We start from the raw sequence: 14,684 nt of genomic DNA, 5'->3' as shown, positions 1-14,684 counted from the left end.
GAGTTTGGGATTGGTGAAAATGAAATTGCTGGCAGACTTACACTAGGTATTTAACATTTTCTTTCTGTGTTTGTTTCAGGAGTGTGGTTCTCCCTGGCTGAAGAGGCCGTCTGCCTTACAGCATTGTTCCACTGAGCACGCACAGTGTTGCTGCTGTACCCATGAGGTAACGTCAGGTCCTCCCGCTACCTCATTATCAACCTTGGTCCATCCATCTCCCTGCCCGCTCTCCCATCCTCCATTGGACCAACCCAGCCATGGGCCAGAAGATCTCAGGCACTATTAAGTCAGTGGATGTACGCGGGGAGCCTTCATATCCGCCTGTGCGGCGTGAGCTGCGAGGCCCAGACTTCTGCCGACCCCCCAGACTCGACTTACTGCTGGACATGCCACCGGCCACCCCTGAGATGCAACTCCGCCATGCCTGGAACCCAGATGACCGATCGCTCAACATCTTTGTGAAGGAGGACGACAAGCTGACATTTCACCGACACCCTGTAGCACAGAGCACAGACTGTATTCGATGCAGGGTGGGGTACACCAGAGGCCTCCATGTCTGGCAGATTCACTGGCCAGCTAGACAGAGAGGGACCCATGCTGTTGTAGGTGTGGCCACTGCTGAAGCACCTTTACACTCGGTAGGCTACATGGCCCTGGTGGGCTCGGACTCTGAGTCCTGGGGCTGGGACCTGGGTAGGAACAGACTGTACCACGATGGAAAGAACCGACCGGTTTCCACGTCGGCACCCACTTATCCGTGTTTCCTGGAACCAGATGAGTCTTTTGTGCTTCCAGACTCTCTGACAGTAATACTTGATATGGATGAAGGAACGCTGAGCTTCATGGTAGACGGACAGTATCTGGGAGTGGCGTTTAGAGGGCTGAAGGGCAAGAGACTGTATCCTATTGTCAGTGCCGTGTGGGGGCACTGTGAGGTGTCTATTCGCTACGTCAACGGACTAGATCGTAAGTCGTACACCTGACACACACTCACACACACACAGGTTTTCATGACTTCAGGGGACATTGCATTGGCTTGCATTCATTTCCTGGAGACTTGCTCTAACATACACATACAGACCCACTTAAAATGCTAGACCAGGGATGTCAAACTCAATTACAAAAAAAACATTTATGAATATAATATAGAGGTATAATACAATAATTTAAGAATGATTTTCAATCAAAATCAGCAGTATAATAATGTCATTTCCATCAGCCTTCCTGATTTCCTCTACTGTATTTCAGTAAAACGGCATGTCATATTTATTTTATGGATGAGGTAACTTGATGTGTGTTACTAATAAGTGTGTCAATGGAGGAGCGGGAAAGGCTTAACACATTATTATGCATGCCATATACAATTGTTTGGCCTGCTGGTTGTGGCCCGTGAGCCTTGGGTTTCACGTGTGCCAGACAATGGCAGCATGGCATTTAAAGGCTATTGTACATGAGTTGCCTACGTTGATGTTTGACTGATTAATGGCCAACACCGAAGACCTGGCACTATAAAAGGAACATTCTTCATATTATTTTTCATATCTCACATTCTCTTAACTGCCTTCATAAATTTGCCTCAGCACCAGTTGGGTTCTTCTGCTGCTATAGATTGGACTACTGGAGCAGTATGATTAAGCAAATAATTTCAGAGGTAAAGCAGCAGCAATTTCTAAAGCTCCTTTTGTTACTCTGGTGGTACAAGAATAGTTTTAGATGTCATTTTTGTTGCCTAAGTCCATGTTTGACATCATCTTTATTTATCTCTGTGACCTTTCTAGGCTTATTAAATCAGTTTAGAATTCACTGTTAATATTAGAACACTGGAACCTTTATGTAATGCTGATTTTTCTAATTGCAGAGTAAAATGTAACAAAAATAAACAGATGACTTGGGAGAGCATATTGATGGCAGTTTCTGTTAGAAGGTGCAGCTAATGATCACAAATAGAGGATGACTTAAAAAGCCACATTGCTTTAAAAACTATTCGGACAGCACTTGTTTTACTTATCGGGACACTAATCCTGTCCGACTCATGCTTTGGACAACTACTCCATAGTGTTTGTGTTTTTTTTTTTTTTGCAACAAACTGGCTAATCACCAAATTCCCTGTGATTGTTGTGTAAACATTTTTTTTCTTCCTGCAACATCCTGCAATATTTACATCATGGTGAATACAATGGTGCAGCAGTAGTTTGGTAAAGGAGGTTGCAGTGTTTGTCTTGTTTAAAAAAACAAACAAACTACAATATAAAGTGGCTAATATTTTCTTAATCGTAGCTTGACATATGCACAGATTTTATTAGGCGAAACCATTGTTGCATGACTTAGATCTTTTTTTCCTTGTGTCCCTGGGGGTTTGCAATAATACAGTTATTAAGCCACTCTCATACACCGTAGGGGAAATTCCTTTAATGACAGCCATACTCTCCGTCATGTTGAGTACAGTTATATGTTGATAAAGTTGATATTTGCAGCCGAGTCGTCAGTGTGGTGGGTGACCAGCCAGTGAAAGCATGAAGAAGGGCACCCTACAGCAAACAAACATTAAAAATGTTTTACTTGTAATTGCTTAACTGAATTACTTAAATCAAAGCATTAGATTATATCTTGACATTAGAGCTGCAACTAACTATTATTTTCGTAATCGATTAATCTGCAGATTGTTTTCTCGATTAATCGTTTGGTCCATAAAATGTCAAAAAATGAGAAAAAACGTTGATGATGACGATGTTCTCAAATGTCTTGTTTTGTCCACAAACCAAAATTATTCAGTTTTAATGATTTCTTTATGTGGAGCAAAGAAACGAAGAAAATATTCACATTTAAGAATCTAAAACAATCAGATATCTTGTTTTAATCATGAAAAATGCTTCAAACCAATTATCGATTATCAAAATAGTTGACGATTAATTTAGTAATCGATTAATAATTGATTCATCGATTAATCGTTTCAGCTCTACTTGACATTCACTACATTTGCACAGGACTATAAAAGCCACAGTGTGAGCATCAAGGGCATCTTTCCTGGATGTCAGTGGAACAAACGAATGATCCCTTTAAAACTTTTGTACTGATAACAATGAACAGAACATTCCTATTCATCATTAAGATTATATTACTTAAGAGATCCTGGAATAAAACTGCTGCATAGAGCAATTCACAGGTTCTAACACGTTAGTGAATATTACTGTAAATGGAATGGAAATTTAATGGAAAAACTAAACCTATTGATGTCGCACATCACCCACTGCATGTGTCATTGTTAAGCATGACAAAACTTGTTGTGTGCACTTGGCTAAAAATCAAATACTGTAGACAAATGAAAACAGCAATTGACACTAAAAGCTAATATTTTGAACTATGTGCAATCCTGTCATACTCATACTGACGCTAATCATAATTTTATTGGTTTACAAATGAATGGATATTTTTATCTTTAACCTATTGTTTATAAAAAAAAATAAAAAATAACTACCTGCTTTAATCGCTCCTTGTACTGCACTACTGGTGAGATGTGTTTATTGGAGCTAATTTTTCCACATTGTAAAAATGTCTGTGGTTTATATTTAGACCTGTTCAGCCAGAATGCAAGTTTCGTGCAAAGTTTGTTCAGTAATTATCAGCTTATGTCCATGGAAAATATGCTGGGTAGGGCCAGATGGGAGGAAGTAAGACTTGGAACTCAAATGCAGGGTGCAATTTGTCAAAAAAACAGAAGGGGCGATGTTTCCTTTCATTTTTTTTAATATTGTTTTCAGTCTATGATGTGTCCACTGACTTGTTAAAACCAAAATGAACAGTTGTGCAAATTCTAATTTCCGAATTTCAAGTTTCAATGGTTAACATTGACCAGAGAAATGGTTTTGTAAAATATTACAATGTCACACTGAAGTTGACTTTTTTGGATGTGAAATGTAATCATGGCGAGGATCGAGTACAGTCACGATGAAGTGCAGGGGATCCAACTAGATCTTACTATTTGTGTTGACGGACTCGTAGCCTCTTCTTCCCTGACCCTCTTTTTGGAGTCCCTACTCGAAAATGACATGCCCAAACTTAATCGAGTAAATCTCTGCAGTTACAAGCTCTATGTGGATTATCTTGGTATCAAAATAAAGATAACACTTGTGAGATTCACTGTAGATGCCACTGTGTCAGAGTAAATGCACATGAAACACAGCATAAATGACGGATTGTTTTTTCTCGCCTAAAAAAATGTTGCATTTCAAAGCAAATATCACCTTTAAAATCAGCAGTAGGAGCTTAAAACACATGGAGGTCATGTAACAACATGTGCACATGAGCTGTCTGATGCTGCTGAAGTGAAGTAGAGAAAAATGACCGAGGTTTTAGTAAAGAGATGTCTAGGCGCTCTCTCTTTTGGCACAGTTTGGCACCATCTGTGCCATTTGAGATTTCTTAGGTACCAAATTATTTACGCGTCACTATTGGTCTAAAAGGAACTTGTTTTGAAAAAAAAAAATACTCATGCAGCATCTTCAGTTACGCAGCGCCATAGCTCTGGCTTACCTTGGTCAATTATGGTGATTGACAGCTTTTAAACCTCTAAACCGGTAGAATCGGACCCGGTCTCCAAATGTGTGTGAATCACTTCATTAGCGAGTCAAAAGGACATAAATGCATATGACGCATTTAGGCGTACATTCGCCCTTCTCTAATCGGAACAATCTAATGTCGCTCTGTAATGATCAATCAGACCGGGATTTGTTCCCAAAGCATGCTGGAAAGTGTAGTTCTTCATTAGAAGCGGTTTTGTTCCGGTGGAAATAGCTTGTTTTGATAAACAGCAAAGGTAAGGCAACATTTCTGTCAACATTTTTTTTTCAACTTTTCTTGTATTTCTTGAAAGTCAGTTGTTGTTTTGCTAATTATTATATTTTTTTTGTTTACATAATCACGCTGACACTCCGGTGCCGCTTTTCAATGTGTGCGCGGTGACATTTTTTCCCGCTCCTGCTGTATGATCCAAAGGTGTTTTAACTGTGTTTTGTAAACATAAGGATGGTTTATATGAGCTTTTAGCTGAGTTTCTGGCCTTTGTGGGTATGCAGCATGTCTGTGTTTGTTAAAGTTAGATATGGTTTTATGACGCTTTTGTCTGACGCTGCCCCCGATCCCAGGGGCAACCGTGAAGAGGAGGTTAAGTAAACTGTAAGACCGAGGATTCATATCTCTATAATATCTATATCATATTATCTGAATGATTTTCGTAAAGTAAATTACATTGGAGACTGTAAGATGTTGCAATGCTCCGCCCTCTATTCTTGGAAAGATGTATCACGTCAAACCACAACAAGCACACGACACCACAGTGGCCTATGCAAGAGGAACCACACTAATTTACACGTGAGCAAGACAAATTAGCCAGTTGGAAGGGTTTTACAAATGAACTCTATTTGACTCTAGTTCTTTTTGTGCGTTCTCTGCCCAACACCCACCCTCCCCTGTTCTCTTTTCTACTGTGTTTTCCACCTCTTCCTTTCGTACACAAATCCTTTATTTTAATGTTTATACTCTCAATTGTGCTGGCAGTTGCTGTGGAAACGGTTCTGCTGACTTTTTGTTGGGTAGGTGGGTGGTTAATTGTTCACCCAGGCAGCTCGCTCACTAGTTTTCCGGTCAAGGGTTTTGCCCTATGCAAATTAGATGTCTTGTATCTGCCGGTCTCCAGTTCAGAGCTGTTGGCGAATACATGTATTCACAGGACAGATACAAGCTGTAACATGATGATCAAATTGATCTACTGCTTTACAGAAGGTTTTGGCTCAAAAATCTGTTTGGCTTGTTAGACAGTAGATGGACACATCTATATTAAAGCTCCCATGGAGTGGTCCTATTGTACATATATGTGTATATATATATTATATATTATTATATTATGTCTACTGTAAGTCTACTTGCATACATTAACTTGTTTTTATGGTCAAAAACCTCCCAGGCTGAAATCACACCCCAGAAGCAGCTCCCCCCTCTGGAACAGTGGATGTACTGCTACTCATTATCAAAACATTGTTTTAACAATGTTTAAAAATAGCTTTGTCACGACTCCCCGTTAAAAATGGCTTCGACAGTCCCTTTTACGCCTTTGACCCGGAGTCAGACACAGAGTCGGAAGACACTGTCGCAAGTGAAACACCTCCACAACGGACGTTCTTCTTCTTCTGCGGTTCAATGTACACAACCGGATGTTCTTGGACTAGTGCCCGGACCAGGAGGATCCGCTGTTCAGGAGAAATGCTGTTTACGTAACCAGACCGGGTTTTTCCGGAAATCTCGCTCAGCCCGAGATTACAATACAACTGAGCATTCTCAGCAGTGGCTGAACTGTTTGTTTTGAACCTTCAGGGCTTAGGGTGGTGATTCCTAGAAGGAGAAATCGTAATGATAATAATAAGAAGAATTTAGTATTATTTGCGATAAGCCCTTAATCTGTGTGTCATTTCTCTGAATCCTGTACACTGTGTAGTTATGACTTGTCCTGGCAAAAAGGCACACACCAACCACCAAAGCACTAATGAGCAGGATAAGAAGTGCATGGAAACAAATGTTAGGCTAAACTAGAAGAAGCAGCAGCTTCTTGGTTGCACCTTCGCCAGGGACACGGCACCACGAAACAGGCAGAGGGGTGTGCAGCTAAAGTCATGATGCTGCAGCTTGTGGATCACTTCTTTTGCACTTTTGCATTTAACAGTGCAACTCTTCAGTAGATGGCTGTTTGCAAGTGGCCTTGCTTGTGTTAAGCTTGAAGACATTTCACCTCCCATCCAAGAAGCTTTCTTCTCTAGCTGTAAACCCAGTTGACTTATGAAAAGCAAACACACTTAGTTTCCTCATTTAATTAATGTCTGTGTATTACTCTGACATAAGTGTGATCTGAGGGAGTATTGCGCCACAGCCTGACTTCATGAGAGGGATACACAAGTGGCTTTTTTCAAGCAAGAGACTCCTGAAGTCAGCTCGCATAACTTGTGTGTCACTGACATACAATGGTAAGAATTTAAAACAAGAAAAAAGTATTTATATGAATTGATTGTTTAAACTACAATTGGCCAGTAGCACACATCTTAATAAATATTACAAATACAGGACACAGATTACAAACGAGTGTTAGCACAGATTGAAAGACTTTTATACACTTACATATTAGGGATGAGTCGATACAATACGGAGTTATGGTATGATACTGGTCAAAATCACTGGATCAGATATTGGAGAGAGAAAATCTAATACAATGCGTAATCCTATATACTGTATATCTCATGCTTCTCTATGCACAGACTCTAAAAGTGTAAATGGAAATCCGCAAGAGCATTTTAGCTGAGCCATGTTTTATTTCTTCTACAGCAGTAGAATATATGTGAAACTGATGGAGAATTGTCTTTGAAATGGGGCTGGGCAATACTGCAAATTTTGGCATCGATCCGATACTTACGTCGCTCCTTTCACGCTGCTCCGTCCTTTCGTTTGGATTATTATTTTTTTAATTATTAGTTAATAGTAATCCATCCAGGACAGTTTATAAATAAAATACTTAAAACGGTGCACACCATTGTCACTTGAGAAAAAATTAAAACAAATTATCTCCCTTCAGTGCACTTCTTTTCTTAAATAAACAAAGTGTAAATTATCATTGCACACCAAATGTTACAAACTATTTCCTCTTTTTCAAGTAGAATACAAAAATAAAGCAAAATTAAACGTTTCAATGGGATAAATGTATTATTTCAAGGTCTTGGCATACTTTATACTTTGAGTTGGCTAAAGTAACAAATTACCAGTTGCACATAAAAGTATGTATTATCCAATGTCGAAGATGGCCAAAATATTACTTTCACCACTATTATATACCTGGATATTCTCTGCCAAACTAAAAGTCCTCTATATCAGTGTCCTGCCATCCCTAATGCATAACTGGTCAGTTATGCAGCGGACTTTCATGTGTTCCATACATTTGGACTTGGCAGCTTTTGTTGCTCTTCCAGTGGAATACTGGGAGTCACACTTTTCCCATTTCTCTTGAATTCACATTAGTAATTGTGAGGTAACACAAAATCACATATTGTCAGTGTAAGAAACTCCCATCACCTACACAGTAGTTGAGTAAGTACCTGCTGTCTGAGCTGAGGGAACCAGTCAATTTCGACACCTGTATCGTCCAATCAGGTATATGGTGACAATATGCTCTGTTGCACCCTTCGCCTGCCAACCTCACTGTTCTGCTCCAATTTCCTTCTTACTCATTCATCATTTATCTAATTCTGTCCATCCTGGAATACCTTCAGCTCCTCCCCAGGCAACATTATTGACATTGGGGCTGCGTCCGCACCTTAGAGGTGTATATGTAGACACGTCCACTCTTCATCTTCAAACTAGGTCAGACAGCCCACCAGGTTTATGCTAATCTATGAGAAATATGGTTAGGAATCTGCAGCCTCGAGCCGTTACCTAGCCATGTGACGTGTAATAATGGTGTGGAGTTTAATGAAGGGTTAATTGGAGTATGTTGCCATAAAGATGGCCATGTCTTACTACTTAAATGAATTGGAAAAATAGTAGGTCGGGGATATCCTTCATGATGAGCTATGCAGTGTACTGGGGGTGGAGGAAACTGGAGGCTAGACTATTTGGTTGACTATAAGCCATCTCACCTCAGTGAGGACAGAATAAGTGACGCAGGCATCATTCCACAACTGCCCCCTCCTCCCTTTCCCTCACTTTGCTCTCTATTAAATGTCAGGTAGGTGTGTGCACCAGCCCAGACGCTCAGTCGTCTTTAACCACTCTCTCCCACACTCTTTTCACTTTTTAGTCCTCTTCACTTGTCTGTCAGAATCTTTTCTTTGGCAGCAAGCAAATAACAAAGAGTTAAATGGTTGACAGTTGTGTGATGGATTGTGGAGGGAGATGCGCATATTTAGAATATAAAAAAAAAAATGCTTCAAGCTTATGAGCATGATGGATTAATTATTAAACCTGTTTGACGTTCAGCATTTTCATGTGTGAATGGCGCCAGGTAGGCTGTTTCACTACACAGTCTGGTTTCAGTCTTCATTGTTGATAAATGCAAGGTAACGCCCTCTGGCAGGCAACAGCGCTGTTCACCTCTATAGATTTATATACGAGACAACACACATTTGGCAAGAGATGTTTTCATCGCAAAAGTGATGATGGTGGATCAGTGTTGTGCCAAATAGGCCAAACACTTTGACAGTTCATGGCGCTTTCAAAGTCATCGGCCATAATGTCATCGAAGCTGAGAAACTCCTCAAAATCACTGCCTTCAGAAATCTCTTCGCTGTCGAAGTCCTCCATGTTTGCTCGAAGAAATTTTAAAACGAGACGAAAATTGACGTATCCACTTTCCCGCCGTCAGTGGAAGAATTACGCAACGATGCCCCTGGCTTTAATGCAGTAGAAATGCAGCAATGCATTCCCGGCCTAATTGGGTTAAATTAGATCAATAACATCATTATTGATTAAAAGAACACGGTCCTGACCTGTTCTATAGGAAAAGTAAGCTGAAAATGCTTCTGTTGTGGAATGGTGATATAAATGAAATGAACTTGACTTTCAGGCGTGGCTTCCCGTTGGGAGGAAGTGTAGCCAAATGTAACCTTTTGGCTACACTTCTAAAATTAAAAATGTGTCCTATAAGAATAACTACTAAAACGAGAGATAACGTAAACATTTATCGTTTAGTTTTTTTTAAGGGCTGAGCAGAGATGGGTCGATATTCAATTATAATTTTAATTAAAAAAAATGTGTTGTGTGAAAAAAAAATATCCCAATAATTATGAGAATCGATTTAGCACTTTAATTGTTTTTGGTTTTATTAATAATTGCAAATAATGAATATTGTCTGGTTTATTTGCTCTATACAACAAAGAAATCCTACAAATTGATTTTTCAAGGTTTGGGGAACACTGGTAAACAGAAGTTTTAGTATCAGAAAGTAGAACAGCCACAGTATGGTTTTAATTAAAAGCCTACTCACTGCCATACCAGGTGATGGATGGTGAGTATTTCCTGTTGCTGCTTATCAACACTGTCTGACAGGACTCCTTGTCGCCCCAGGCAACCCTAACCATGGAGACCAGATAGTAACGCCAGGGATTGGCTGGTTGTATAGGAAGTTAGTGGAGTCATGACGGTGTCACCTCTCTCGGGAGAGCACGGTCTTTCTGGTCGCATCAATCTTGTTACTGCCAGCATTCAGCCTTCAGATATAATGAAGTGTTACACATTGAACCAGGCATCTGATACTTCATCTTTTTTGGGGGTTGCTAATGTACAGTGACTCTACAGGCATGACACTGGAAAATGAAAGGATAAAAAGCTTTGCTATGGATATTTGTAGAATTGTACAATCATTTGGGGGAATATACTGTTCTACATGTGATTATAGAAATTACAATGTTAAGCCTGTGCTTCACTCTGACATGCCCAATGTTTTTCATAGCTAGCTCTTTTAGTTGACAGATTATTGTTACCCCGGTCATTACTTGTCACCTTTTTCATCAATATCTGTGCTACTGTTAATAATAATAATAATGATGATGGAATGAATGGATTTATTGAAGTTTGAAGAGATTTTTTTTTTCTTCTGAGGATTGCACAAAAATCAGCACAGAAACAGGATATTTAGGTCCATTAGTTGATCATGTTTGCATGGAGATGTGACAACCAGACACATTGCACAACAATAGGGCTGTTGGTGTTGAGCGACATTAAATCCACCAAAGGTTTTTATCATAGCGTTTCATCCACATGAAAAATGCATTGTGGGGAAATGTATCTTTGTTGTTGTTGTTCTTTTCTTATTATCACTGACTTTCTTAAATCAGTCCTGGCATATTATGTTCTACAGCGTTTAGAGTCATTTTGGAGGTTTCAATCCTGAAACGAATGTGGAAGACTCTCTCAAAATGAGAAAGAAGAAGATGGTTTACGTTTTGTTCTGTTAATGCAAGGATAGGGCCTTAGATTTGCATCATGTACCATGTGCATTTGTGACCATACACACTCCCAGTACAGTGAGAGAAGCTGGTTACTATGGAAACTGCATATATGCGGGGGCTGTACGGATGAGCAAGTGATATGAGTAGACAGATTGATGGGTGCTGTCAGCTCCAAATTGGAAGTGCATCCATCTTATAGGGGGGTTCCTTCCGTGTGTGTGAGAGAGAGAGATCGATCTCTGGAGTCCTCTGTTCACACAGTCACAAAGTGTATGATTAATGGAGACATGACTGTTCTTACACCCGTTTTTGTCTTGTCATGTTGTAATCTGATGTTCAAAAGAACGAGTGCCTTTGCAGACAGATGGTCTTAAGCTGTAGGGGAGGATGTGATGTTTGCCCTTCCAAGTCTCTCTTCTGTGTGTCTAATCCCATGTGACTGCACATGTTCTGTATTTGGTCATGGAACGTGATTCCTGATTTGATCACTTACCCTGTTGATGTGCCTATAAATGAATCCATATGTCCCCATGGTGCTCTCATTAAGATTTTGTGAGTCAAATGAATCCAGACAGCTGTAAACAATGAGCATGTACGTACGTGCACATGCCGTGCACACATATTACATATTTTTGTTGTTTTTTTTAATTAAGATCTCATTAAAATAAGTATACATTACAATGTAAACAGTCACAGCGACATAATGAATGTCAGTACGACTAAGGAAAGCAAGTAAAAGTTAGCTTAAAGCAAAAAGTACAAAAAAATTGTCGTTTTCCCAAAGTAGTGTATCGTTGTCTACATGTAAACACAACATTGGCATTTTTAGATTTTCCCACTTCCCAGCATTTGAATGCTCCCAAACGCCTAATTCATTGAGAAAAAAAAACTTGATCAGATTCCCCTGAAATTGTTTTTGTGTGGACTGTCCTCTAAACCCTATCAGCTGTTTACCTGTGGTTTTTGTTTCCTCTCGCTGCTGTTTCAAAGGTCACACTCCAGAGGAGAGAGAATTACCATTGATTGTAAACAACACCTTTCAAGAAAAATATTCTGACTTCGTAGAGTGATTCTGTCACTAGAAAAAAGGCAATCGCTGATCTTAAAGGAGACATTTTGGAAAGATTTCTGTGGTGATGTGCTTTTAATTAGCCTCCTGATGTAATCTGCAAATATGTTTTTCTGAATTTTGACTCCAGATTAGTCCCTTTTTGCCTTTTTGTCATGTTTACATTCTTGGCCTGTCCTGGTTCCAGGAATACGCTCCAGACTAAGACGTTCTTTGTAGACGGTCTCTGTTTATGGGGATGTGGTACACTTTTAATGGACTGTAGAGAGAAAGTGACTCAATGGGTCACAGAGGAGACTTGTACGCCTGTTTCATGAGTTTATTTTTAATTATTCTGTTGAAGCATGGTTGAAAAGCAATGTCTGACTTTCATTGGTTAAATTTCATAGAATCTTTATTTGTTAGTACTTCTGTCAGTTATCAAGTTATTTCTGTGATCATTGTGAGTTTTTCTTTAATTAACTGAAGGGTACCAACAAATTTGTTCACGTGTGTATATAGCTATAAAAACAGCAACAGAGACGGAATAAACTGAGCCAGGGCAATGAAAGGGAAATAACGTCTGTTTGTTCAAGTTTCCACTTTGTGCCGTTTCCGTGTGCATATTTAGCGACTTTACTAACCCCCAGTGACTTTTTAATTTGGCAAAAAGCGACTAGCGACACATCTATGACAGAAATTACTTTCTGTCATAAACCTAAATACTTTATGAGAATGCCCTATTCTGCTGCACTAGTGATATCCATCTAATCATCACCATCATGCATTTACTGTGGGCAGAGAGTCGGACACACACACAAACACACACAATTAAAATCACATTTTTAAAGAATGTTCGCTAAATATCAGAAAAAAAAAAAAGATATTGAAATATTATTTTTTGACAATATTGCCCGCCCTTAAATTACACACAGTCACTCATTTTGCAAGGCTCCTCTCTCACTCGACCACGAGCAGCTAAATCAGCCTGTCGTAAAATAATTACACTGATGGTGTACCATTTTAGGCTCAATCCTCTGTGTCTGGTTTCAAACCGTCGCTTAGCTCTCAGCCCACTTCTTGGCATTTGTTTTTAGCCTTTTTTAGCCTCTGTGTTTCTTCAGGCAGTTTCAGCAGTTATTTTATAAAATGTTTCATGTGCTTGGAGACAAATCTCTGAATTTTCTTTCTAGAAACTACAACAAATTCCACTTCAATCTGTAGCCTGTTGATTAGCATATGTTATTTTTGTTTGTAAATTCCCAAGCTCATGTCCGTCACAAATAGACTCTTAGCAGCAGGCATTGTGCTCCAGCAGATGGTAATTCCAGGTGGAGCAGCTTGACATCCAAAAAGCAGTTAAGAGTCTGTCTTGACGCACAGACTGTCTTTGTTTTGCGGGCACATACTGATGACGGGGTTACTATTGTCATCATCTGCTGCTCCTCTCCACTCACAAAAAAAAAACATGTGATTGCGATGTAATGACAGTGGATTTAATTTACAGCTTCTTTGATTTCTGAGGTAACTGTTGTTTGGGCACAATGGCTACGGCTGAACACAGGAACCTACACCGTGCTGTCACAATCATCATGTAATCATGTGGCAGCAGTGACTGTCACTGGTGGTTGCTTGTTGAGTGGAGAGAGTGATATTCAAATGGGCTCCAGCAGGGGTCCCAAACTCACAGCTAAAATCAACCCCCAATCATTTCATGTGGCCCATCACTAGTTTTAGCAGATTAATTTTGTATCATAAATGTTTTTTTGTGTGAACTATATGTTGGTCCAATCAATATCAACATTTTCAAAAATATCATAATTGTGATATGAATAAGTTGAGCTATGGTTGTAGCTTGCAGCTAGTTAGCATGTCGAGCGCCATTTCTACCATCCATGGAAAAAAAAAAAACTGTCCTGGTCCAGCCAAATGTATACATGTAGCAGTAATTTGACATCTGGGTGTTTAAAGAAATGCAATTTATTCAATCCAATCCAACTTCTTTTGTAAAGAACTTTAAAAAAAACAACAGTGGGCCTTTTCTACAGAATAATAAATAAAAGATGTCATAGTATTAAAGGTCATGGAAGTAAAGAACAGCTTTAAGTCTGAATAACGGCAGTAGAGTTGAATGATACAATTAAGTCGGACTTATGTTTTAACATGTATTTTAAATGTCTGTATTCAATGAGACTAACACAATAATATTTTTTTCTTATATCATATACAGTAAATGTAGTGAGTGAAAAACTTATTTTAACTGAACTAATCTCGTCTTATCTCTTTCTTCCTTCCCTCACAGCCGAGCCTCTGCCTCTCATGGACCTGTGCAGGAGAGTAGCTCGACTGGCTTTGGGCAGAGAGCGCATCCATCACATCGACACACTCCCGCTGCCTCAGACTCTAAAGGACTACCTCCAGTACCAGTGACCGCACACACACACACACAGATTGATTGTTACCAGCCTTCAAAGTGAACCTTTTATGAATTGATACATCAGACGAGCTGAGGATGTGGACTCTCACACTAATTATGAAGATGTGGCATTGTGTGTGGGGGGGGGTGCTTTTGGATTATCCATTTTGTTTTTTCAATTCCTGATTTTCAGCTTTTACTTTTTATATAATATATGTTTTTGTCGCTCACTGCTGTCGAA

At 39.5% G+C, this 14,684-nt stretch overlaps 1 protein-coding gene across 1 annotated transcript; it reads left to right on the top strand.

The window, feature by feature from the left end:
* Window positions 1-257: 257 nt before the first annotated feature.
* LOC310924772 (SPRY domain-containing SOCS box protein 4-like) lies at window positions 258-14,457 on the top strand (the record flags this gene model as incomplete). The annotated part of the gene is made up of 2 exons (XM_083886601.1): window positions 258-966; window positions 14,330-14,457. 2 exons carry the CDS (start codon window positions 258-260, stop codon window positions 14,455-14,457), a joined length of 837 nt encoding a protein of 278 aa, XP_083742727.1.
* Between the last annotated feature and the right edge of the window lie 227 nt (window positions 14,458-14,684).

The sequence above is a fragment of the Microchirus variegatus genome (genome assembly GCF_963457635.1).
Source record: "Microchirus variegatus genome assembly, chromosome: 3".
Taxonomy (NCBI): domain Eukaryota; kingdom Metazoa; phylum Chordata; class Actinopteri; order Pleuronectiformes; family Soleidae; genus Microchirus; species Microchirus variegatus.
The sequence above is the reverse complement of the archived record's forward strand: the minus strand, read 5'-3'. Positions and strand labels throughout refer to the sequence as shown.